This window comes from Juglans microcarpa x Juglans regia, chromosome 4D (genome assembly GCF_004785595.1).
Source record: "Juglans microcarpa x Juglans regia isolate MS1-56 chromosome 4D, Jm3101_v1.0, whole genome shotgun sequence".
Classification (NCBI taxonomy): Eukaryota; Viridiplantae; Streptophyta; class Magnoliopsida; order Fagales; family Juglandaceae; genus Juglans; species Juglans microcarpa x Juglans regia.
The window spans coordinates 32324932-32348170 of record NC_054600.1 but is presented as its reverse complement, the minus strand read 5'-3'; the positions used below and the strand labels follow the sequence as shown (position 1 = coordinate 32348170).

The 23239-nt window shown below is 38.0% G+C and overlaps 5 protein-coding genes across 5 annotated transcripts; 4 read left to right on the top strand and 1 right to left on the bottom strand.

The window, feature by feature from the left end:
• Positions 1–1641: 1641 nt before the first annotated feature.
• On the top strand, positions 1642–2671 carry LOC121261119 (probable mediator of RNA polymerase II transcription subunit 26c). Its single transcript, XM_041163296.1, has 4 exons — positions 1642–2142; positions 2242–2310; positions 2416–2495; positions 2621–2671. Exons 1-4 carry the CDS (start codon positions 2023–2025, stop codon positions 2652–2654), a joined length of 303 nt encoding a protein of 100 aa, XP_041019230.1. The 5' UTR covers positions 1642–2022; the 3' UTR covers positions 2655–2671.
• A 3379-nt stretch (positions 2672–6050) lies between these two features.
• On the top strand, positions 6051–8398 carry LOC121261118 (RING-H2 finger protein ATL43). Its single transcript, XM_041163295.1, has one exon. It carries the CDS (start codon positions 6388–6390, stop codon positions 7963–7965), a length of 1578 nt encoding a protein of 525 aa, XP_041019229.1. The 5' UTR covers positions 6051–6387; the 3' UTR covers positions 7966–8398.
• A 717-nt stretch (positions 8399–9115) lies between these two features.
• Positions 9116–15813, top strand: LOC121261117 (extracellular ribonuclease-like). Its single transcript, XM_041163294.1, has 8 exons — positions 9116–9478; positions 10194–10440; positions 10626–10690; positions 10784–10848; positions 11224–11310; positions 11401–11531; positions 12949–13054; positions 15404–15813. Exons 1-8 carry the CDS (start codon positions 9258–9260, stop codon positions 15661–15663), a joined length of 1182 nt encoding a protein of 393 aa, XP_041019228.1. The 5' UTR covers positions 9116–9257; the 3' UTR covers positions 15664–15813.
• A 782-nt stretch (positions 15814–16595) lies between these two features.
• Positions 16596–18753, top strand: LOC121261116 (ribosomal RNA processing protein 1 homolog). Its single transcript, XM_041163293.1, has one exon. It carries the CDS (start codon positions 16834–16836, stop codon positions 18526–18528), a length of 1695 nt encoding a protein of 564 aa, XP_041019227.1. The 5' UTR covers positions 16596–16833; the 3' UTR covers positions 18529–18753.
• Positions 18754–21041: 2288 nt separating this feature from the next.
• On the bottom strand, positions 21042–22420 carry LOC121261115 (probable xyloglucan endotransglucosylase/hydrolase protein 23). The gene is made up of 3 exons (XM_041163291.1): positions 22035–22420; positions 21682–21875; positions 21042–21582 (listed from the first exon to the last, which is right to left on the bottom strand). The coding sequence occupies exons 1-3, from the start codon at positions 22320–22322 to the stop codon at positions 21201–21203; spliced, it is 864 nt and encodes a 287-aa protein (XP_041019225.1). The 5' UTR covers positions 22323–22420; the 3' UTR covers positions 21042–21200.
• Positions 22421–23239: the final 819 nt, after the last annotated feature.

Here is a 23239-nt window from a genome sequence, read left to right as displayed (position 1 = left end):
AGCCTTCTTGTATCCAAACGAGACTTAATTTAAAAAATAATAAGTTTTCAATTGTTAAACTAAGGCTTGATTTGATTATCAAGACTTATCTTATCTAATATAATTATTATAATTTTTTTAAACTTTTACATAAAATATAATAAATAATTCAACTATTTTAAATTATTAAATAAAAATTATATTTTAATAATATTTTATTTAAATTTAATTTTTATATCATATTATAATCATACAAGATCGAAGATGAGCTTATATGTGATGCTGGAAGTCTGGAAGATACGAATATGAGACGTCTGGCACATCTCTCAAGAAACGTGTTATGGGACTCGGTAGTCGGTACCGCGTGCATTCGCTTTTCCCTTCCTATCTTCCTTCTTAATTTATCTCAACTTTTTGTCTAAAAAGTCCAAATTAAGTAACCAACGTCCTCTCCATCCGTTTATTAATTTTGTATTTTTATGGTTTTTTGGAGGGGCCTCCTGATCATGGCTCTTTCTCTGGAGGTCGATGGAACTCAGAAGATGGATTGGTGTCTCTGCACGAATCAGCTCTCGTAAATCTGGTCAGTTTTTCCTTTTTTTTTCTCTTTTTTTTTATTAGCTTTTCAGAATCATTTGTAATGATCCTCGTTTTTTTTTTACTAATTTTGATAATCTTTTTTTTAAAAAAATATTTATTTAAATTGTCATAATTCTTATTGCGAGTTTTGAGGATGAAATGAGAATCTCCGAAATCAGATACATGCATGATATCTGATAAGTGATCTAATCGTGATAGGGTAGCTCACCTAAACAGAAAATGTATATATATTTCTCTATATATATATTCATCCTGAAAAATAAAATAGTACCAATGGGTTTGATACATGCCCGTTGAATAATTGCTGATGGATTGGCGAGGTTTGCATGATAAAACAATCATTGATATTCAAATATTTCATTTTTTTCTCATTACCAATGGGTTTGATATGTAAGGTATAGGTGTCGGCTTGTCGCCGTAGGCCCATTAAGCGGAAGTGGTGATGCTAGTGCTGGAGATTTTGGTCTGTTGAAGCTTCTCGATGACGTACGCATGTGCAAAGACCAAGATGCGCAGGTGATAACAATGATATTCAATACAAATGTTAAAAAAAAAAAATTTTTTTTGAACTATTATTTTTAAATTTAAATACAACATTTACTTTGTTGATAAGGTATGATTCAATTTGTAATCACCTCAGGATTTTAAATTCTCTTATAAATTAAAGTATGCTATATTTATAATGGTCAAGAGTATGCTCTTTGCGAAAATAAAAAGGAGATTGTGAAAAGAGTTTGTGAAAATAAAAGTTATATGCGCATTATCACTGGTGCCAGATAATGTGGAACAAGTGGATCAACGTGGGACAAGCGCCAACAGCTAGCCCGCATCAACTGAAACTATAGTGACTCGACCTCCCAATGGCAACAAAGCAACGTCGACCTTCGTGGAGAGGTTTGCTAACCATATGGAGATAGGATAATGCTTTTTGAACCGACGCTTTTGACCATTAGAAGTCTACCGATCACTTCATTTTATATTTTTTCTTTTGTATTTCTGTATTTCTTTTAAAATTTATATATATATATATATATATATATATATATATAAAATGACTATCTAACGAAAATTCTTGTTTTAACAGATTTTGTTCTTTTTTCGTTAAAGTTAACGCATTCCTTTAAATCCGTTCATTAACTGTGAAAAAAATAGGAATAATAAAAGGAACAAAGATCACTTTCTTCTGCCCTCCCTTACCCATCCCAAAAAATTCAGTTAAACTTTTTCCAGCTTTTCAGATCTATGTGCTCGTTTCGTTTTGTCCAAATGGGAATTTCGATGATTCGTCCCTCTGATGAGGATCTCGTTTTCTCCTTTCGAATGGGCCAGCCTCGGTGTCGAAACTGTGATAACGTAGACAACCTACGGCCTAATAATCGTCGTGAGGTGAAGGCTCAAGCGAGGAAGGATAGTAGCGGCCACGAAGGGAAATGAGAGTCACCGATGACGTTGCAGTCCGTAGAAGGTGGAGACGTCGGAGATTTGGATCCCTACGGTGGTTTGTTTGATGACGAGCAGACAAAAATTATGGAAATTAAGGAGCACCTCGAAGATCCTGACCAGGTTTTTTCCTTTCTTTCTAATAATTGTTTCGTTTATATTTCAATTTTATCTTTCTGAGTTTGATTTTCTCTTTGGTTTGGATTCACTTATGTGAGTCAGTCTGATGATTTTTTGGTTGAGTTGCTTCCAAGTCTAGTAGACATGGATATAACATTTCAAGAACTCAAGGTAAATTATGCTACCAGATTTTTCTTGATATTTTTAAATTAATCTATTCGAATTATAACGATTATCTAATATTTATTCATCTATTGTTATTTTGAATTATTGGAGATTGATATAGGAAGGCATGTGAATCAATTGCAAAAGCATTCATCAAGTGATGTTCGGAGATTAGTGAAGCTATTAGTCAGGTTTTGAACGACCAAAATTTAAGAGAAATATGTACTTATTTTTTTCGTTTATAATCTTGCACATGATAGTGCAAGTGTTGGAAAAAGTTGTTCAAGATTTATTGCGATGGTTTTGTTTTGGTCAGGAAGTGGAAGGATAATGTGGATGAGAAACAATGAGGGACAAGGCAGTGAGTTTACCAAGTGTATCACAAATCTGAAAAAAATGCCTAACAATCGCAACACCAACTACAAATTAAAATCGTAGGAGAGATCCACAAGACCCACAAACCACGGACTGCACTTTCAAAACTATATACTCAAAATAAATTTCGTGTGAGAGGGAGAGAGATATGAATAGTAAAGAGATAGAAAAAAGAGAAAACTTACTCACGCGAGGCAATGCAAGATGAGGAAAATGCTGGATCGTTATTCTAGAATTAAAATTATCTCAAACAACTTTCATAAAACTATGGGCGATAATGTTTATTTATAAGACCATTATTAATTCTCTTCTTTTATAATATAACATAGCGTGTAATTATTTATAAATTACATAAATATTAAATCGTTATTTAATTAACCAAAAACATTACATCCTTATTAAGGAAAAATTAGTTCTTAACAAAAAAATAAAGAAATATAAACTTAGTAAGAGTGCATTGCATATTGCTTTCACCTTTAAAATAAACATAGAAATACCAAAAACAAGAAAATACAAAATGAAATGATTATACCGTGGATGATAAAATACCCAGCCTATTGAAAGCTAAAACTAACCTATTAAGCCACACTAGATGACAAAATGGAAAGGAATGGAGTAGGAGACAATAAGTGAACATAGGTGCTTTAGGTGTTGAATAAGGGTGTCAGAAGGAAGTGAGAAATGGAAGGGATTCTCAGATACGCCAAGGGTTAGACCTGACCTCCGTTGATAGACACGCAAAGGGACTAGATACCTCCTAGCAAGCAGGCACCCACAATGAAGGGTCAGATAAAAGCAAAGGGCCAGATGACTAACGAGGATGAGATCTTCTTCTTCAACCTCTTGAGAAAGAGTTATAACTTTTTTTTATACAGTGAGAAATTAAAGGCCATGAGAGACTGTAAACAAGTATATTATAATAGATTTTTCCTTTCCAAACGTCCGTAGACATAGGCAGCATGCCGAACTACGTAAATATGTGTGTCTCTTTCTTTTATTTTTTCTGCACTTGTTTTTCATTCACGGCCATAGACGTATGCATCGACACCGTATAACCGCTCTGGAATACTGTCAGGGGCTCCAAACAACACCAACCAAGGCCCAAGTCGATCAATGGGCCGTGAATGACCATTTATCTGATTATGGCCTGTTGTGCGATTTTTCCCGCATCAACACATACATTTCATCGATCAAGATGGTCTTTCTAATCTCTAGCAGCATTCCATGGATATATCATCTCCATCATTGTCCATGCAGTATTTGGTGAATGGCGTATATCCATATGGAGTTAAGACAATACTAGGGGCACATCACCCTGAATATGTATACAGTGCAAATGATTTTTTTTCTTCTTTTAAAAATTTTAAATATCCTTAACTATCAAGAAAAAAATAAAAATTAACTAATAATCACTTATTTAACTATTAAAAAAAAGTTAAAATGCAGTGGACATGTTTGGAAGCATATTATCATTTTCCACGAAGTTATTTACATTTCTTAACTTAAAAAATATGAATTTTACATTTGTTATAGACTCTCACCTCGCGCACACCTAGCCTACTGGACTCTGCGGAAAAGATGTAAGAAGTGTATATTTGAACCCAAAGATTTTTCTCTCCATGCTTGTTTGAGTCCTACAAATTTAGTGCTTTGAACTATGACTTGTTATGATCTTGAAGGCTTTTGGATCAATAATTAGGTCTTTAATAATTTATATTAGAGTAAGAATCATATCACAAGTTCAAGTCAGGGAGGGGATGACCTATAGACTAGATTAAAATACCTTGATACTATGTATAAGTATGATGTTAAATCATTGAATACTAATAAATGAGTAAAGCTACTAAAAAGAAAATGGCTACCACCAGGCCAGTGTTGATAAAGTGAGCTGCTATGTATGTCGAATTTGAAAGCGTAGTGAAATGTTATGATATTGAGGATTAGGGGTGGGTAGCCAGGCCCTGCCCCACTTCCGCTCCGCCCTCGCATGGTGAGGTGGGCAACTCCGCTCTGCCCATGCGGGGGCGGGGCCCCCACCCAGCATCTAGGGCCCCTAGCGGGGGCGGGGAGGGCCCAACCTCGCCCCACCCCCACCCCCGCCCCCACCCCCATTTATATATATATATATTATATACATATATATAAACATAAATATATATTTATATTTTACAAATTGTGTATATATAAATATATATTACAATTTTTTAGATTTGTTCACAAAATATGCATTGGTAAATTTAAAAACTACATAGTTTAAAAACTAATACACTACAATTTACACAAAATATGCACTAGCAAATTTAAAAATTACATATAGTCATATTTATAAAATTTAAATTTATAATTTAGATCTAAAAATATATTTTTAATTACTTTTGCACTTATAAATAATTTTTAAATTAAACAAATGTAGTGTTTTTTTTAAGTGAAAAGAGCTGGGGTGGATTGGGAATCCACTCCGCACCCAAACCATCGGGGCGGGGTAGCCCGCCCCCGCATCCCGAGGGCGGGGGATAGGGGTGAAAACCCCACCCCCCGCCTCATGTGGGGCGGGGTGCGGGGAAGGGGTGCCCCCGCCCCATAGGGGGCGGGTAGCACCCATATTGAAGATTAAAAATTTAATCAAATTAATCTCCAACAATTTTAGTATTTTTAAATCAATGGTTAGATCTTTAACATGACCGTCCCTTCTAAACCGGCCAATCCTAATATAAAATAAAAAGTAAAAATAAAAATAAGAATAGAAAGACCAAGGCCTTCTTATCGGTTACCCTAAAAAATTTGAAACTTTATACGGATCGGTAATGGGCGGTTACCTCCGGAAAAGCAAGGAGTTCGAAGAGATCGATGAACTCAACGAGCTGATTAGGCTAACTAATATAATTCGCACAGTGCATGCGCAGAGCCGCAGGCATGCGCCGACCTCATCCCCGAGTAAAAGTATTTGCCAAAAAGAAAACGAGAAGATTTTGTAGAAGAAATTTTGGAAATAAGAAAGCGAAAGGGAAAAAGAATAGTGAGTCGCAGAAGACACGAGACTGGCATTGACGTTTGACAATAGCGCCTACAGGTACCAATCTTATGGTTTGTTTGGTGCAGTGGGAAGCATGGTTCACGTGATCAGTTATTGCTATAACTCTTTGCTAGCTGTAAGACTCACGCAGTTTTTCAGAGCCGGCCCCAAAGATCCTTCTCTCTCTCTAATTCTCTCTCTAAAGTTATATTTAAATATTGAAATAAATTGAATTGAATTCAACTGAAATAATAAAATATTATTTTTATTTTAAAATTTAAAAAAATTAAATTGTTTATTATATTTTATATTAAAATTTTAAAAAATAGTAATAATGAGTTGATGATCCAGAAAATCTCTCTGCTGCAAATGCATCATCTCATTCAGGTGAGTAGCTATGGATCCCTATCTCTGTAACCAGAAATTTGAGTTTTCATCAGCCATAGGCTATTTCTCCTAAAGGTGCTTCTTCTGGTGACGAAAAGTCCGTTAAATCCACTCAACCAACTCTCTCTCTTCTCGTTACCCGCTGATGTCGTTCGGTTATATTTGTCTGCAATGCACAATGGACGTCAAAAATCCTTTTTATGTGTTTTTTATTTTATTTTATATCATCTCCTCTGAAATGCTTCCCTCAATTATTACAATAAAATAAACACTATTAAATTAAGTTCAGTTGGATCATACATAGATAGATGCCTTTGTCTTTGTCTCCTTTGTATCTTTTCCAACAAATCCATCGCATAGAATCTCTCTCTCGCAAAAACAATAACTACAAACAAGAACCCACGTTTTTCGGCCTCACCCGAACAAAAACAAAGAAAAATAAAGACCAGCTATTTGAGTATTCAAAAACGTCCGGTACTTATCCTCAATCCCAGCGTCCGTCAAACATGGGCATCTTTAATTTGAAGCCCAAAAGACTCTTGTCCCTTCTTCTCCTCCTCATCACTCTCTCTGCCATTATTTGGCCTTCTTCTATTGCTGCAGACGACGTGGTTCAGTATGCTGCTTTTGATACGGGACGTGGCGGAGGTATTGGCGATATTGCCACGGGAAATGCTCCATTTCCTTCACCCCCACCCCCGTCACCTCCACCCTTGCCCAATGGAAGACCAGGTTTCTCGCCGTTTAGGCCCGGCATAGCGGTTATAGTGGCCATCTTGACCACCATTTTCTCCGTCACCTTTCTCCTCCTCCTCTACGCCAAGCACTGCAAGCGTGGAAGCGTTGTCGTTAGCGGGCAAGCACCGCGGCCCTCGGCTGCCAGGAAGAACTCGGGCATTGAACGGACCGTTATAGAGTCCTTGCCCGTGTTCCGCTTCAGGTCCCTAAGGGGCCAAAAGGAAGGGCTCGAGTGCGCCGTCTGTCTCACCAGGTTCGACTCCGCAGAGGTCCTCAGGCTGCTCCCCAAGTGCAAGCACGCCTTCCATGTTGAATGCGTGGACACCTGGCTCGACGCTCACTCCACTTGTCCGCTCTGTCGTTACCGGGTCGACCCGGAAGATGTGCTTCTCGTCGACGACCCCAAAATTTTACCCCAAAACCAGCCCATCCCATCACCGGCGGATGACTCCGTTGTCGCAGACGTCGAGAGCGGAAGATTATGTGAGGTTTCAAACATACGGCGAATTTCGGGTCGGCATTCATCTGCAGGAGAGAGGGGGACCGGGTTCTTGCAAATGATTTTGCAGAGAGCCAGCAACTCGGGTTCTCAGGATCTGACGTCGTTTAGGAGATCACTCGACAGTGCAGGTTCGAGAAAGAAGAGCGACTCCGTTGCCGTCGGATGTTTTGACCGTCCCCGTAAGGATGGGCTTTTGTTGACCGACGAGAGGACAGGGTTGGATCGAACTAGGTTTGAGCACCGGATCAATGTGTCCCCCGCGTCGGGTGGTTTCAATCAAAGGTGGAGCGATGTACAGCCGTCTGATCTGCTGTATCTACGGTCAGAAATGATAATAAGTAACAGCCGTAGATTGTCGTCGTCAGCATCGGGATCTCGACCTTCAATGACGCGGCAGCATGGCAGTAGTATTATTGGCGGAAACGGGTGGTGGGGTGGCAGAAACGTAATAAATGCGAGAAGCGTGTCTGAAATCACAGGCTTGAGTAGGTTCCAAAACCCCAGCCACCAATACGAGCAGCAGCGGCAGCAGCGCGAGGAACAAGAACAAAGGCAGGCGGGGGTGGTATCGAGGTGGTTGGCTTCGATTTCTCAAACACGGCCAGCTGTACGGTCGGAACGTACCACTGCTACGATTGCATCTTAGCTTTAGTTCTTCGTACACTGTACACCAACAGCCTACAGGAAAAGAAATAACTGCTTGTCTATTTCCTTTTCCGTTTCTCTTTTTCGAGGAATTTTGGCGTGGGTCGGGGCTGTTACATTCAGGCTTGGGAGTTGGGAGGGACGGATATTGCAGACGACCGCGGACACCATGGAGACAATTTCTTTCCCACGGATCAATGATCCCCGATCGTTGGGTTTCAAAGTGAAAAAGAATGAACACGCGAAATACATTTTCAAGAGTAATGTTACTCTTAACAACATTTACCGTACAGCACAAAGGGCATAATATTCACGTAGATTACTGATGTGAATAGCATGTATCATAAATTATGATTTAATTTTAAAACTTCAAAATGTTTATGCTAACACATGTATGATGATATGTCTGGCGTTATGAGGTTCATTAACTACTAGTTTAAGAGTTTTATTTTTCCTTTTGAGTTTGTCAAACGACAGTTACAATCTCAGGATAATATATGTGGAGTAATTTTACATACAATTTTAAAATACATAAACGCTGCATAATCATTTTTAAAAATAATATAATCTATTTTTAAAAAATTATTATTTTTTCATGTGAGTTTCATATTTTGTTCACTTTTTTCAAAGTGATTACACACTAGTTGTACAATTTATAATTATAAATATCTTTTTTCATATATGTGTGATATCATATTTTATTTTGATTTTGATATGATAAATGTAGGTTGTGTATGTGATCTTATATTAGCATGATAGTATAGTTTAATTTTATACTTTCTACTCTTTAATATTTATAGAGTTTTAGCTATAAAAATATTTCACAAAATAAATTCACGAAAACTTATATAGTATATAATTTGCTTTTATTTAACTTACTGAATCAAATAAGGTGAATTTATAAATTTATTTTTCTGAAATATAACACAACCCTGTTTATTATTGGACCCAAATTTCACTTTCCCGATTTTAGAAAAGAATAATGTTAGAGAGAAGTCATTGTAGCAGTGCACACTTTGTACTCACTGTATAACTGCTTCTAATTGATTGTTTTCAATACTCATTTAGGGAGATATATAGTCTAAATAATATCACATTATATGTGCAAAATGAATACTTCTAATAGTGACTTTTATTTATATCTATTCTTTAGAAAATGACCGCATGGAAAACCGATACAACTTCGAAAACCTGCGCAAGCTTTGTACACCATACTGCTCGAGTAACCTTACTTATTGCGGAAAGGAGAGGAGCTAAAAAGTACATATAGGAGAGAAAGGAGACCTCCAAAACATGGAGTCTCCTGTCCTTATCGACGGCAGATTGAATTTGGTTAAATCCTACGCCGTGGCGGTGCGGACATGTAAGCTGAGACGTATGCCGTCTTCTAGCCACCGGCGGCTCGAAAGTAACCTTTCTCAATTTCGAACCCGTGGATCCAAGTTCGAGACCAGAACTGTCCATCCTACCAGGCCAACCTTGGAACGTAATTGGGTTTCCAAAACCCTTTCCAGGTTAGCATTATAGTTCATCTCTTCAAGACAAGACTCCAATACATACTCTTTAGGCTTTTCAGCAATGGCTTTTCATAGCGCACTTAAAGTGTTAGATGAAATGCCTCTATCCGTTTGTTTTCCCCCTTGGAAAAACTTGGTTGATTAATAATCTTAACAAAAGGAACACGACAAAAGATCATAACAAACCTAGAAAAACATCGATGTTGGAATAACAAAAGATAAATCTGTATCCGCGACTAGAACAAGTTTGCCTATAACGCTCGAACAAGTTTATGAATTAGATGGATAAGAAAAGGTCGCTTATGTCACAAAAAAGGAAAAAAATAAAATAAAAAATAAAAGAAAAGAAAGAAAGGGTTCGCTTACCATACAACGTTGCTTACGACCTCCGAGTCCCAAGAAATATTCATATCTCATGAACTTATATGAAATTGGTAAGAAAATATTGTGTAATAACTCGAGCAAGTTTATCCATTATAGCCGTTAGTATATATAGAATCTCAGCCTTTCATCACCCATATATAACAAATAGGTTCTACCATCAAACTCTTACAAAATTTTTGCTAGTCACATGACCTAAATAATAACTAATAGAAAGGATGTTAACAAGACAAACTAGAGACCCTTCACTTCCATTCTTATCAAACTGTAACTTGTTGATGGTTCTTGAACCCAAATCGATATGAAAATTCTAATAAAACCTTATTTTCAGGGGCCTATGGGATTCTATGTGGTTTAGCTTAAATAACTCGTGGAGATGGACCTCTCGGATTATCTCCTTTTACTTGTTCTGCCTGAATCTTGTTGCAGAAGCCTCTGATTATCCAGCTCCTTCTTTTACATATGCTTGTGAGGATGTGAACAACTATTATGCTGATGCACAAAATTTAGGAGGCAAATCACTCAAGAAAAAGTTGAATCACATCATTGCTCGGCATCATTCCTTGTCCTACAAAGAGGTGATCTCATTTGTATGTTTAACTGCTAGCTCTTTTTTGTTTTTTTCTATTATAAGTAGTGTTTAACTGCTAGCTCTTACTATTGCTCCTGATAAGACTACTACTATTACTTATCCTGGGTACTCCGTTACTCAGTGCCCATACCTAGAAAGTTTTTTTTTTTTTTTAATCTTTTCCAATAACAGGTGTGGGATGCCCTCAAGATTCTTGACGCTGCTGATGTTGATAAACCAGAAGCTTCATCAGGGATGTACGGGTTACTTCAACTACTTTTACTATTTGTTTTCCAATTATTCCATCCACCATAAAGGTCTTACTATTTGAGCTTTCTTTTTTTATGCAGAATTGAAATTTACTCGTTGAGAGTTGTCCCGAAACGTTTAGCAGGAAAGCCAGAGGGATGGAATAGTGAGTCAGTTATTAGTTTTCTGCATGTACCAATGATTCTGATCGTTTAGAGTCTCAATTATGCTATGACTATTCAACTATTACAATTATGACTATTATAGGTGTACTTTCAGATATAATTGAAACAAGATGGCAACTCTGCCACCCATATTTCAAGTTGCCTATATGCTGTATGTTGTTTACTTAATGAGATTATTGCTGCCAATTTAGTGTCATTCTCATTCTGATATGGAGAAAAGCCTTTCCACTCATTCTATAACCTGTTCTATCGTGATGTACTTCTGAATTGTTTGACAATCTAATTGAATTAATCCCTGTGGCTTATAGCTTGCTAGTTCCAACCAAATAGAGGTCTTGATGCTGCTATTTTCTCAGGGGAACACTTGTGGCCTCGTTCATATGGGTTAACAGATGGTCCATCATTGACTGATATACACAATATTCGAGCAGCAGATGTGAATGGTAAGATGCACCTCTGTCTTTGTTGTCTACCTAAATGAAAGTTAGCCTCTTAAGGTTAGAATGTTAGTTAAAGATTCTAGTTTCCTTCAGTGAATTCATCTAGGGGGAACAAGTACTATGGGCAATGCAATGCCAACTCTACTAATTGTTTGAGGCCAGCAAACAAAGAAGCTGCTATGGACACCGAAACTGACAAGGAAAGATGGGCACCGCCTGTAAAGGTTATTTTATATTTTTACTACAAGACATCTAAATTGTATATACCTTTCACTGGGGTAAATCGATACTCTAAACACGATCTCTGTTTTCTAACTAACTATTCTGGTCAACAAGTTGAGCCTTCCTACTCTTCCCATTAGGTTGCTTCTGGTGGGTGGAACCCATCTTCTAGGTGGTGGTACACAGGGTGAGACTAAGGTTGAGTTTGGATAGACAGTTCAGATGAGATGAGATGTTTTGAATAGTAGTTGAATAAAATATTGTTAGATATACTTTTTTAGTATTATTTTTATTTTGAGATTTGAAAAAGTTGAATTGTTTATTATATTTTTGTATGGGAATTTAAGAAAGTTGTAATATTGAGATGAGATAAAGAGGTTTGTGTATCTAAACCCAGCCTAAGGTTGTGTTTGGGTAGTGAGATCGCTCCACTACTATTCAATATTTTATCATTACTTTTCACTACTTTTTACTACTATTCAATATTTTATTATCACTTTTTCACCACGTTTTCACTACTATTCATAGATAATTTGAAATCACCTGTCTACCTAAATGTAGCCTAAGGCTTGGTTTGTTTTTACAAATCATTTCATTTCATCTAATCATTATAATTTTTCCAAACTTCTGAACAAAATACAAAAAACAATTCAACTTTTTCAAATCTCAAAATAAAAATAATATTATAATAATATTTTATTCAATTTTTAACTTTTATCTTACCTCATCTCATCTCCTCTATGTAATCAAACGAGGCCTAAATCAACTGCTTCTTATAAACCAATCCAAACTGTCGAGGAAAGGCTCATGCTACTCAAACAACTTATCTAAACCATTTATTCCCCCTCTCTCTCTCTCTCTCTCTCTCTCTCTCTCTCTCTCTCTCTCTCTCTCGATGTTAAGATGGGTTAAAATCTTCAAACTTATTAGCTGTTAAAGAATCATTGATAAATTAAATGAAAGGTCTACTGGGATTTTGGAAGTAAAGAGTTTCATGGAAAGCATAGAAAAAAAAATCCAAAAATGGCTTCCTTTCCTAGGTTTTGTAAGTTCCTGTGTTGGATGACTTTTGGGAATTGGGGTTCCTGATTACGTGTGGTCGGCAACCAACTACAGTTTCTTTATTCATTTAAATAAGTAAAAATAACTCAACACAGATTTAAAAGATCGAGTCGTTGGTATAGTTTGTTTGAAATAAGTGAAATTCAATTTAATTTGTGAAAAACACATGGTAGCTGCTGAAGGGGCACACGGCTAATATTTGTAATCTTTCACCTGCTTTTCTTCCATTTGTAATTAGCTTTGTATATTGGGTCACTTTTCCTGGACAAGAAGTATACTGTTAATTTGAAATTGATTGTCATCTATAGTCTGGCATTACCCATAATTCAAGTTATTTTCTATACTATTTAACTTCAGGTTCGAGGTGATATTGCAAGGGCATTAATGTACATGGCAGTCTGCTACGGGTTTCATCAACGAGGTGGAGGCCTGGATCTTCGCCTTTCAGATTCTCCAAGCATTGGTTGGTTACAAGAAATTTCAGTATATTGTACCGTGTCTTTCTAGCTCTTTTCCACTCTCATTGTAGGTTGTCTGATTTATATACCCTCCAATATGGAGAAAAAGAGCCAAGGGAGAGCAGAAAACCTCTTCCATATACTTGAAAGTGAAAAAGTGATAGGAAACCAAACATGACACAGGCAGTGTTCTATATAGCAATTAGAAAAAAAAATTATCTTAGTCACTCTTACTGGGTTATATATTAAAAAACAAAAATTGAGGGCATCAATTTTGAAGTTGAAACACCTGACTGGAGTTTGGTTCTGTATCTTTTTGCAAGAATAGTTAGTTTTTGCAGCAACCTAACTTTCAAAATCTTTTAAATTAGAACTTAAATGGCGCTTCCGCCTCCATCACTACCTTCAATACACCAACACTCCCACTGTTGTCACCGTCTCTTCAATTGCCATTACTGCTGCTATTACTTCCAAGCTTCATTACCATGCCAATAGAACCCTGCTTTTTTTGTCTGGAATAGGCAACCGTGCTGTCTTTACTATAATACTACCCTGACAGTGGCTACTAACCTTTCCATCACTCTACCTCTGAGCCAGTCATGCCCCCCCCCCCCCCCCCCCCCCCCCCCCCCCCCCCCCCCCCCCCCACCCAAAACAAAACAAAGCAATGTAAAACACAACTACCTACTACATTGATAGTTGTGGTCCATCCAGTGTGATCATCCACTACCATTAACGGCTCTTTGAGACTAGCATCATCATCACTACCACGGCTCCCCATTACAAGTACATTACAAGTATAATAGTATTTTTTTGCTTGAACAACATTTTAACATCACCTCCACTACAAACACAATTACAGTCGTCGTCTCGGGCAAGGCATTTGACACCAAAGCATTGTGCCATTATAATTGGCAGCCAAAACTATGACCTTGAGTAACGCAACTGTTACCTGTTGCCACACCTTCGCCACCATCCATCCAATTACGGGTGCTGCCTGCCTGCCCCTTACGGGGTGGGGTCACCCCTTCCCCGTCCCCCACCCCCACATGGGCGGGGGTGGAGATTTTTTTCCCGTAATCCGCCTCTGTCCATGCGGGGGCGGGGTACCCCGTTCGTTGCACGGGGTGTGGGAGTGGACCTCCATTTGCCCGTCCCTCTCCTCGGCTCCCCCAATCAATTACAGCAAACCCGACCCCAAGAGAGATTCATCTCGGTGTCTTTTACAACAATGAACAAACCCAAGAGAAATTCATCTACCTCGGCGTCTGTTACTTTCATGGCAAACAAAATCGATTCCTCTCAGTCTCAGCGGCGTCTGTTACAACAAACCCAATCGAGTCCTCTCTACCAGCGTCTGTTACTTTGATGGCAAACGAGATCGAGAGAGTTTAGGATGAGAGAGATCAAGATGATGAGAGAGATTGAGCAAAGATAGATTGAGAGAGTTCGAGAGAGTTTGGCTGTTTGGGAGGCAGGGTCTGGGACGAGAGAGATTGAGACAAGACTAAGAGAGATCAAGAGAGTTTGAGAAACTGAGGAATCATTGGGGGGGGGGGGGGGGGTTTGGTAACTTGCTGGCCTTAGACATGCGATTGCAGGGCGGGGCGGGGGATTTACGGAGAGGGGTTGAGCCCCCTCCGTCCCCCCGCCTTCGCAACGCCCCTTTCATATGGGTGGAGGGCCCCGCCCCCCGTCTGTGCAGAACGGATCCCCCGCCCCACCTAGGTGGGGGCAGGGCGAACGGGGCGGTGCAGCGGGTGGCGGGCTACCGCTGCCCACCCCTACATCCAATGTTGTGGCTATGAGTTATTTACTTTCAATACTTCCATTCACTATTTCACTGGTGCCACTGCTACCCTTCTGCCACCTTTGATTTAAACTCATTTTCACCTTCACTTCCATACCATCAATGCACTGCATTCATTTTCTCAGTCAATAGCTATCTATTATATTTATGTCCCTGTAAATTTGTGCGTGCGATGAAAATTTTGTTTGAAGTTGCATCGCTAGCAACCGTGATTGCTTGTAGGTATGAAAATGAAAAGATTTGCTTATAACCTCAAAGTTGCTGCTGAATCTTTGGTTTAATTTCCTTTAATATAATATTCTTCGCAAATGCTATCTTGATTGAAATAAATTTTCCCTTTCCGTTGTTGCATATTGCATTGATTGATTTAGAAATAAACTCACTTATTTCAAGCCAAAAGTCAACCCAGTATACTCTTACCAAATAAATCTTGTTGCTCTTATGTGTTGTAATGGTTTCTTATGGTTGCTGAAAGTTCTGCCCTTTTTTGCAACTTCCGAATAAGTATTGATTAGCTCAAATTTCGTGGTTCCACCATCTTTAGGAAAGAGGGAGATGGGACTGCTTTCTACGTTATTAGAATGGAATGAAGTCGATCCACCTTCAAGAGAAGAGAAGTTGAGGAATGAAAGAATATGCAGGTTTTATCAGCATAACAGAAATCCTTTTGTTGATCATCCAGAATTTGCCAATTTGATATGGAAGCATGCTGTTCCAAGCCGTCAGAGTTCTAATATTCCTTCCCTCACTAAAAGATCTCACAATACGAAAAATGCAAGAGAGTTTAGAACCATATCTCCTTGACAGAAAACTCATTTTTTCCATTCGGAGCTTACGTCTCCTTCTGGTCTTAATTTCCCTTAAATCCTCTCAATGGGTTTGCAATTTGCATATCAATTTGCATATAGTTTACTCTTACGATTTTTAGAATGAGGAAACATTAACATATTAAAATTGTTGAGGGAACTTCAGTATTCTATTTTTTATGTTTCTTCCTAGCTTGTGTTTGGTTTTTAGCCATATCGTTGTCACATTTTCCGAAAATGCAGCTTATTCAAACGGCGATGTTTTTCTTCGTTAATCATTTATTTGCTAACTATTTTATTAAGGTCTCGATTGTTTTCACAATCATTTTTATCTCATCATTACAATTTTTTTAAATTTTTATATAAAATAAAATAAATAATTTAATAAAAATATATTCTAACAATATTTTATTTAACTTTTAATTTTTATCTCAATTTATCTTATCTGAAAAACAAACTAGATCTAAAACTTTATAAATGGGCGAAAGCTTATCACTGTAATAGATAAATACAATATCACATTAATCATGAAAAAAATAATTATGTACTTGTATCCTTTTAATAATAGCGATAGATATTAAAATAAATTGTGTTTTTACGTACAGCTTGAAACTTACGTAAAATCTAGTCGTATCTTAGTCAAAAAAAAAAAAATTATTATTTATCATTTTTACACATCACATATTTTTTTTTTATTTTTTTAAACTTATTAAATTCTTCAGTTTATAATCTATATACTATATATTTAGTAAGAGAAAAAAATAAAAAATATGTAGTGTGATGTGTGAAGATGATGAATAGAATTAAAAAAAAAAAAAAAAAAAATTAAGTGCTACGTGCTGCTGACCCAAACCCGGAATAATTGGGGCGGGTAGATTACTCGGACCTAGGATGCCCCCTTCCACTGCTCATAAAAATGAATATCAGAATATCCGATGCCAAACAAACCGAAGAAAGTCCCCTAGGGTTTTCATCTCAGAATTCAGAAAAGGACCGACCGCTCACCGCCGCTGCTGCTGCTCTAACATTAATCTATTGTGGTTATGAAATCATTGAAGCATTTGGGCAATATTCTCGACTTTCCTTCTCCAACCTAATTTTCTCAACTGAAAACCAACCAGGTTAGGTTAGGTTAGGTTAGGCTTGTTAAATCTGGTGCCTCTTAACAATGGGCGACGGAGCGAAAGCAGAAGAAGGGATCTCACTGATAAAGCAGCTCGGCGCATCCAACCAGAGCACCAGGAACAAAGCTCTCATCCTCCTTCTCAATACATGGCTTCCATCCCAACGCGATCTATCTGACGATCTTATGAGGAAGCTCTGGAAGGGCCTCTTCTACTGCGTCTGGCATGCCGACAAGCTTCCCGTTCAGTCCCAACTCGTCGACCGCCTCTCCTCTCTCCTCCTCCGCCTCCCTCTCCCTCTCTCCTTCCACTACTTCTCTGTCTTCCTCCTCACCATGCGACGTGAGTGGTCTGGCATCGACGCCCTCAGGTTAGACAAGTTCTACCTCTTCATTCGTAGGTTCTTGCATCATTCTTTCGCTTTGTTGAAAAATAATTCGTGGGATTCCGAGCTTTCAAGTCGTTTTATGGGTGTTTTGGTGGAGAGAACTTTCTTCTCTGATGATAAGTTTCAGGGCAGTGGTGTTAATTACCATATTGCATCCGTTTTTCTTGAGGAGCTTAGGCCCTTCCTTCCTGTTCGCTCTGTAATAGTCCAGGTTCTTTTGGAGCCGTTTGTTTCTGTTATGGGGAAGTTGCCTGATAAAGTGTTGCTAGGGAAGATTAGGTCTTGTATGTTTGATGAGTTGTTAAAAATGGGGAAGAAGTTATTGGAGATCAAGAAAGTTGGGGGTGAGGTTGATTCCAGTGACGAAGCTGTGGTGCTTGGGACAATTGCATTGACCATGGGGTTTTCGAGCAAGTTTTATGATTTGGGTTCTTCGGTTCAATGCTGTCAGGGGAATAGGAAGGTACTGTTTGGTATGTATGAGGAGTTTTCCAAGTTGGAGAAGGATGCGGTGTCTTCAGGGATTGAGGTTCCGATTCCTGATACTGTCGAAAGTGATGAAGAAGTGCCAACTTTGGTTCCTATTGGTGCCGAGATGGAAATGGCTGGCTTGGAACCTGCTGAGGGTGGTGCAGATGCTGTAAATGTGTCTTCTGGTGATAAGTCTTTAAAGAAGTGCAGGAAAAAGAAGAAAGACTCAGGTGGCAGTGGCAAAAAGTCTAAGAAGACAAAGAAGACTGAGATTGCTGATACAGTTTTAGAGGATAGTCCTGCAGAGAGAGAGGAGAATGCAGCTATCGCAAACGGGATGAATCCAAATGATGAATATACTGGTGATGGGGGTTCTGTAACATTCAATGAATCTGTGATTTCGAATCTCCAGATTCAGTTTGAGAAGATTGCTGCTGAAGCTGGCTTGGATATTGATGTTGTAAGTGCCTGTGATTTGCCGAAAATTAAAGTTAATGGTACTGTATCTAAGAAGAGAAAGAGAGCAAAGAAACAGAAATCCCAAAATCTTGAGCTAAACCGTGAGGGGGATGCTGATGGTGGCACCAGTGCGAAGAGTGGGGAAAAGAGTGCAAAGAAGGTAAGGTTTTCCATGAAGAATAATTTGGTGTGGAAGCCCCACAGTCCGATGCCTCCACAAAGTTTGAGATTGCCCCCCTCTGTTACGCCAAGAGGAAGTGCACTTAAGAAAGGGTTACCTCCAGGTCCTATCAGAGAGATGCCTCCTGCAACTAAAAAGGTGAAGAAGAGAGCTGTTTCTGCAAAGAAACCCAGGAAGGCAATAAAAACCATTTCCCCGGCTGTCAAACGTGTGAAGAAGTTGAAATCTCGTTCTACCTAGTAGATAGATTTCATGCTCCAAGCCAAAAGATAGAAAATTAAAAGGAAAAAAGTAGTTTTCATGCTGTTGGGTCCAGTTTTTTGGAACAAATTTCTCTCATGTTTGGTTGTAATACGCTTACCCTTGAAGATTCCCCCATCTTACTCTTTGTTGCTTGGTTTCTGTTGTCTTCAGAACGCTGAGGTTTATTTTGATATTGATATTGATTAATTCGTCAAGCAAAAATCAAATGTTGCACCGAGATGATGCCAATGCTTTCAGGTTGATATTTGAGTTCATTGATATCCAGAATTTTCTTGATGTGTTCTCTTGCCTGTGAAACATTACATTTTTTCCTGTAATCCTTCTAGTTTAAAGATGTCTTTCCGATGTAGATAGTGTTATGGACAAAACCCAATTCTTGATCAGGAGATCCCTATTCTTCTAGAGGATTGTGTTTTGTAGTCATAATTATAGAAAAAGGCTCCATGCCATAAAAGTGATACTTGGAAGTTCGGACATTTTCTTTCTTCTTCCCTGACTGCCTCTCGTCTTAGACATTTTGCCCAAAAAAGCGAGTCTTTTTCAGTATCAAGATTAATTTTTTCTAACGTTGCCTTTGTATTGTACTGTATGCTCTTATGATTTCAAAGTTCTTTGATGATGGCATTTGTGGCTATCCTTGATCTGAATATTTATTTGGGGAAAATGTTGCATCAATTCTGAGGGCTTTATAACATGTGTATTCTGGTCTACATGATTCGTGTTTGTCACATCTGTACCGCCGATTTGTGCATGTTTCCGTTTTCTTGCATTTTTTTTTTTGTTCTTATATTCTTTGTTGGACTTCTTCCTTTGAGTTTGAGGTACAATAATATAAGAACAAAAATATAACTACCTTACCCATCTTATTCTCTAGAATGATAGAATTCATGCACTTGTTCGAGTGCAATAATAGATACTCTCATCCCAAGTGGTCGATGAACGGCTTCTAGCAAGCGCCAAGTCTTGGTTACTGCAACGCTTTGAACTATAAAGTAATGAAGTTTGAAATCCTTTTCTCTCGTCGCCAAGATCGAATTCATCCGAGTTGAAGGGATCACGTGAGGCTCGGTGCTTTTGGGTTTGGGCGGTGCGGATTTGCGAGCAGTGTGCATCTAAGAACTGTTATTGAAAGGTTGAAGAAGGCGGAGACGTTTGTTGCTAAAAACCATCGAGAACCGGCAGTTGCAGTATATGTTGCAGGAGTTATCGGCATCGGATTCGGATGGCGCGGGGGCTGAGCTTCTTTGGATGGGCTGTTCTTTTCTTTAAAATCGAACTTGTAACTTCCAATGGCTAGACAATGACACTTGTCCCAACCGCTGGTGTAAGGCAATGACAATTTTACCTAGAGAGTACCACTTAGCGGTCATTACTAAGCGACACCCCACTCATTAAAAAAACAGGTGGCTCTACAACCACCTTTGGGGGCTCCCGGTGTATTTTGGGTGTTTGTTTTTTGTTGCTTTTTTTTTTCACATGTATTTTTTGAACACTTTTAAATATTTTTTAAAAAAATAAAAAATTTACAACATCATTAATAGATAAATAAGAAAAATAAAATATCTCAGCGGGTGCTCTAACGGGATGACCAGCATTTCCCAAAAAAAAAAAAAAAAAAACAAAGTTTCCTCTGCCTCTCGCCTCTCTTATTTTGAAACCCTAAAGCCCCTGAGCAAGTGTAATTAATCAAGCTTATGCATGGTTTCCTGCCATTCAGACCAGTAAATGAAGTTGGTACTGCTCCGTTAGACATTTCCACCGAAACAAAACTTCCCATTCAGACCCAAAACCCAATTCAACATAATTTTACATGGCTCATCAAAGGTTGTAAACGGAAATTTCAAAATGAAACGCCCCGTTTGCTTGATGAGAAAACTGAGCAAATTATTCGGAAACAAAGAACTTTTACTGTTTGGTTCACAGCCAAGAACTTCAAAATCATCTTTCTTTTCAATTTCCTGAACTTAACCATCGACCAAACAGTAACATTTTCCTGCTTAGCTTGAAGAAAATAATACGTATCAACACAGCCATGCAAAAGCAACAAAGTTTTCCCTTCAAAAACTCGTGAGCTTTGGTTGTGGTGTTTTACCTTAAGCTTAATATATATTTAGCTTGCGGTGACTAAGTGAAAGGGAGAAGTCCCTGGAGAACGAACTGGCCAACTTTGTGGGAGGAGTTTCAGAGGCCAATGTTCATGAGGAATTTTAGAAAAATTTTGGTGAATTTGTACTATCGGAGAAAATTTTGAATCCGTGAGTGATGGAAAGAGGGAGAGAGAAGATGGATGAAACTGGGTTCTGGGTTACGAGGGAGACGATCGGATCCTGTATTCATTTTTTTATTAATTAATAGACGCAAGGTGGCCTCCACCTCAGTCGGTACCATTTCTCGGTAACTGTAGCACCTTCCATCAGTTTCTTATTACACCAATTTATAAGTCATGTTGTATTGTATTTACTTCTATAAATACAATCAAATATTGAATCATATTGAAATAGGATATATATAAATATTTTTTATACATGGGAGAGATTCGATCCTCAGTTCTCTAAAATCAAGTGTTGCAAAGGATCTTGGCTGTGAAACACGACATTATTAAGTGCATGGTTTGATAGTTAATTACAAAATGAAGTTCATGCAAGTGATCAACATTCGGGAGGGAGTCCCTGGGGGAAGCGCTTGATATCAGTGCAATAGTTGTAAATCATGTAATTCTTCTGCACCCATTTTATTCTCTCTTGCCCTGTTGCATCAAGGGATTCTGTTAACCAAGAGTTAGCGGATGAATTATTGGATGAACAAGAGGAGGAGCCTGAAGACCAAATGCAAGCTTGGGCATTGAAGTTTCTATAAGAAGCAGTGAATGGAACTTGGCTCCAATCGGTCTTCACTAGGCCACCTCGTGTCGCCCAATCGTCGGCATTCCAGAGGCTGGAGTATATCCACATGGGTTGGTTCTTTGGGAAAGGGACGCCTTTTGATTCTAAATCCTTCAACTCTCTAATGGGAGTTCCATCCACGGAGAAACTATATATATATATATATATATATATATATAAAGCATGATAGATGTTAGACAATAAAAAAGAAAGAAGAGAGAGAGAGAGAGAGAGAGAGAGATGTTACATAATGCTTTGAGGATTCCATAGGATGGAGTAGGTGTGGAAGTCCTTGGTGGGGTCAAACCAAAGATAGAACTGTTGCTCCCTATTGCCCTTCCCCTGCGTAAAGACATTTGTATGGAGGATATAGGGGTCTCCACTTAGGTTACCCAGAAATTCAAAGTCGATTTCGTCATGAGCTGACCCCAGTGATGATAGCTGCAACATGCATAAACGTCCAGAAAGAGGTGTTATATAGGTAACGCACGACAATATATATTATTTTTTCTAATACATGTTTCAGCATGAAAAAGAGATCAGTACAATTAAAACAAGAATAACTTAAAGCAAAGATCAGGCAAAACCATTTGAACTTACATAGTATGCGGTGACGGTTCCGGCTGAGTTGCCGGGCACCAGCTTTAGCTGCATATCAATCTTGCCAAATAAGTATTCCTTCTTCGACTTAAAACCAGAGCCAGAGATCTTGTCGAGAGACAGCGTTAGAAGCTGGCCGTTGTTGAGTATTTTTGCACGCCCATCACCCCAAGTGATGTCAAAATCTTGGTAGAAGTTACCAGCCGATGCTGCCAATACTAAAGAACTGATGGATAGAAGAAAAACCATAACGATCTTAGTCGTGATTGAACTACCTGAACTAGTCATGGTTGATTTTTTGGTGTTCTGATACAGATAATGGTGTCAGGTTTTGAGAGAGAGGGAGCAGAGGAAATTAGATGTTGGTGAAGTGCATGGAAAAATGGTGGTGGTGAGGTATATATATAAGTGAAGGGGGAAGGTAGTGATGTATATGTATGGGAGAAGTTAAAAGAAACTAATAATTATCTTGTCTTTAATTATTGAGTAATACTATATACAAGTTCTAAATAGATAAACTATATATAAGTCTTTTATAAAACAATGGGTTCCACTAATAAATAATAATTTTTTTTACACTTTTTTAAAGTAAGGTCTATTTTTTTACAAAAGCTTATATGAGACTTGTCTATTTGAGGCTTGTACAAATCATTTCTCTTAATTATTACTTCGCCTTCATTTAATTATGAGGTTGTATCAAATAATTGATAGATAGATAAAAATAATAATCTAATATTAAATAAGAAAAGAATAATAATCAAAAGATGATGTAGGAGGATTCGAGTCAGATGATGTTAAGTTGTCAGATTGCACGTTGATAGCGCTAAAATACCTTGAAGTGACAAATCAACGCAAAGATGGTGGAAAATCATGATCTTTCCTTCATTAGGGCAGTTTTGGATACGTTTTGGTATTTTGTGTATAACTTTGGCTACAGGTATATATCGAAATTGCGCATATGACTCAAATTCAGAAAGCTTTTTCGGCGCACACGTTGTAGTTACCAAGTTATGTTCAGTGTGCATATTTTTCGATTCCAAAATCCATTGTTTTCCCCTCTAAATCACTATTTTTATTTATTTTTTTGTCTTTTATAATAATATTTCATTTATCGTTTAGGGAGTGATTATGAACCTGATTTGGGTTATATTTTTGACAAATTACTTCTTTTATTACATATTTACTTTTAGTGTGATTATTAAAAT

Excerpts from the sequence above, each read along its gene's own strand:
- LOC121261119 (XM_041163296.1), top strand. The coding sequence starts at position 2,023 with ATGACGTTGCAGTCCGTAGAAGGTGGAGACGTCGGAGATTTGGATCCC. Across the intron at positions 2,143-2,241 it reads ACCTCGAAGATCCTGACCAG|TCTGATGATTTTTTGGTTGA; the intron begins GTTTTTTCCTTT and ends TATGTGAGTCAG. Across the intron at positions 2,311-2,415 it reads TAACATTTCAAGAACTCAAG|ATTGATATAGGAAGGCATGT; the intron begins GTAAATTATGCT and ends GAATTATTGGAG.
- LOC121261117 (XM_041163294.1), top strand. The coding sequence starts at position 9,258 with ATGGAGTCTCCTGTCCTTATCGACGGCAGATTGAATTTGGTTAAATCC. Across the intron at positions 10,441-10,625 it reads ATTCCTTGTCCTACAAAGAG|GTGTGGGATGCCCTCAAGAT; the intron begins GTGATCTCATTT and ends TTCCAATAACAG. Across the intron at positions 11,532-12,948 it reads GATGGGCACCGCCTGTAAAG|GTTCGAGGTGATATTGCAAG; the intron begins GTTATTTTATAT and ends ATTTAACTTCAG.
- LOC121261116 (XM_041163293.1), top strand. The coding sequence starts at position 16,834 with ATGGGCGACGGAGCGAAAGCAGAAGAAGGGATCTCACTGATAAAGCAG.
- LOC121261115 (XM_041163291.1), bottom strand. The coding sequence starts at position 22,322 with ATGACTAGTTCAGGTAGTTCAATCACGACTAAGATCGTTATGGTTTTT. Across the intron at positions 21,876-22,034 it reads GAACCGTCACCGCATACTAT|CTATCATCACTGGGGTCAGC; the intron begins GTAAGTTCAAAT and ends TGCATGTTGCAG. Across the intron at positions 21,583-21,681 it reads TGGAATCCTCAAAGCATTAT|TTTCTCCGTGGATGGAACTC; the intron begins GTAACATCTCTC and ends ATATATATATAG.
- LOC121261118 (XM_041163295.1), top strand. The coding sequence starts at position 6,388 with ATGCCTTTGTCTTTGTCTCCTTTGTATCTTTTCCAACAAATCCATCGC.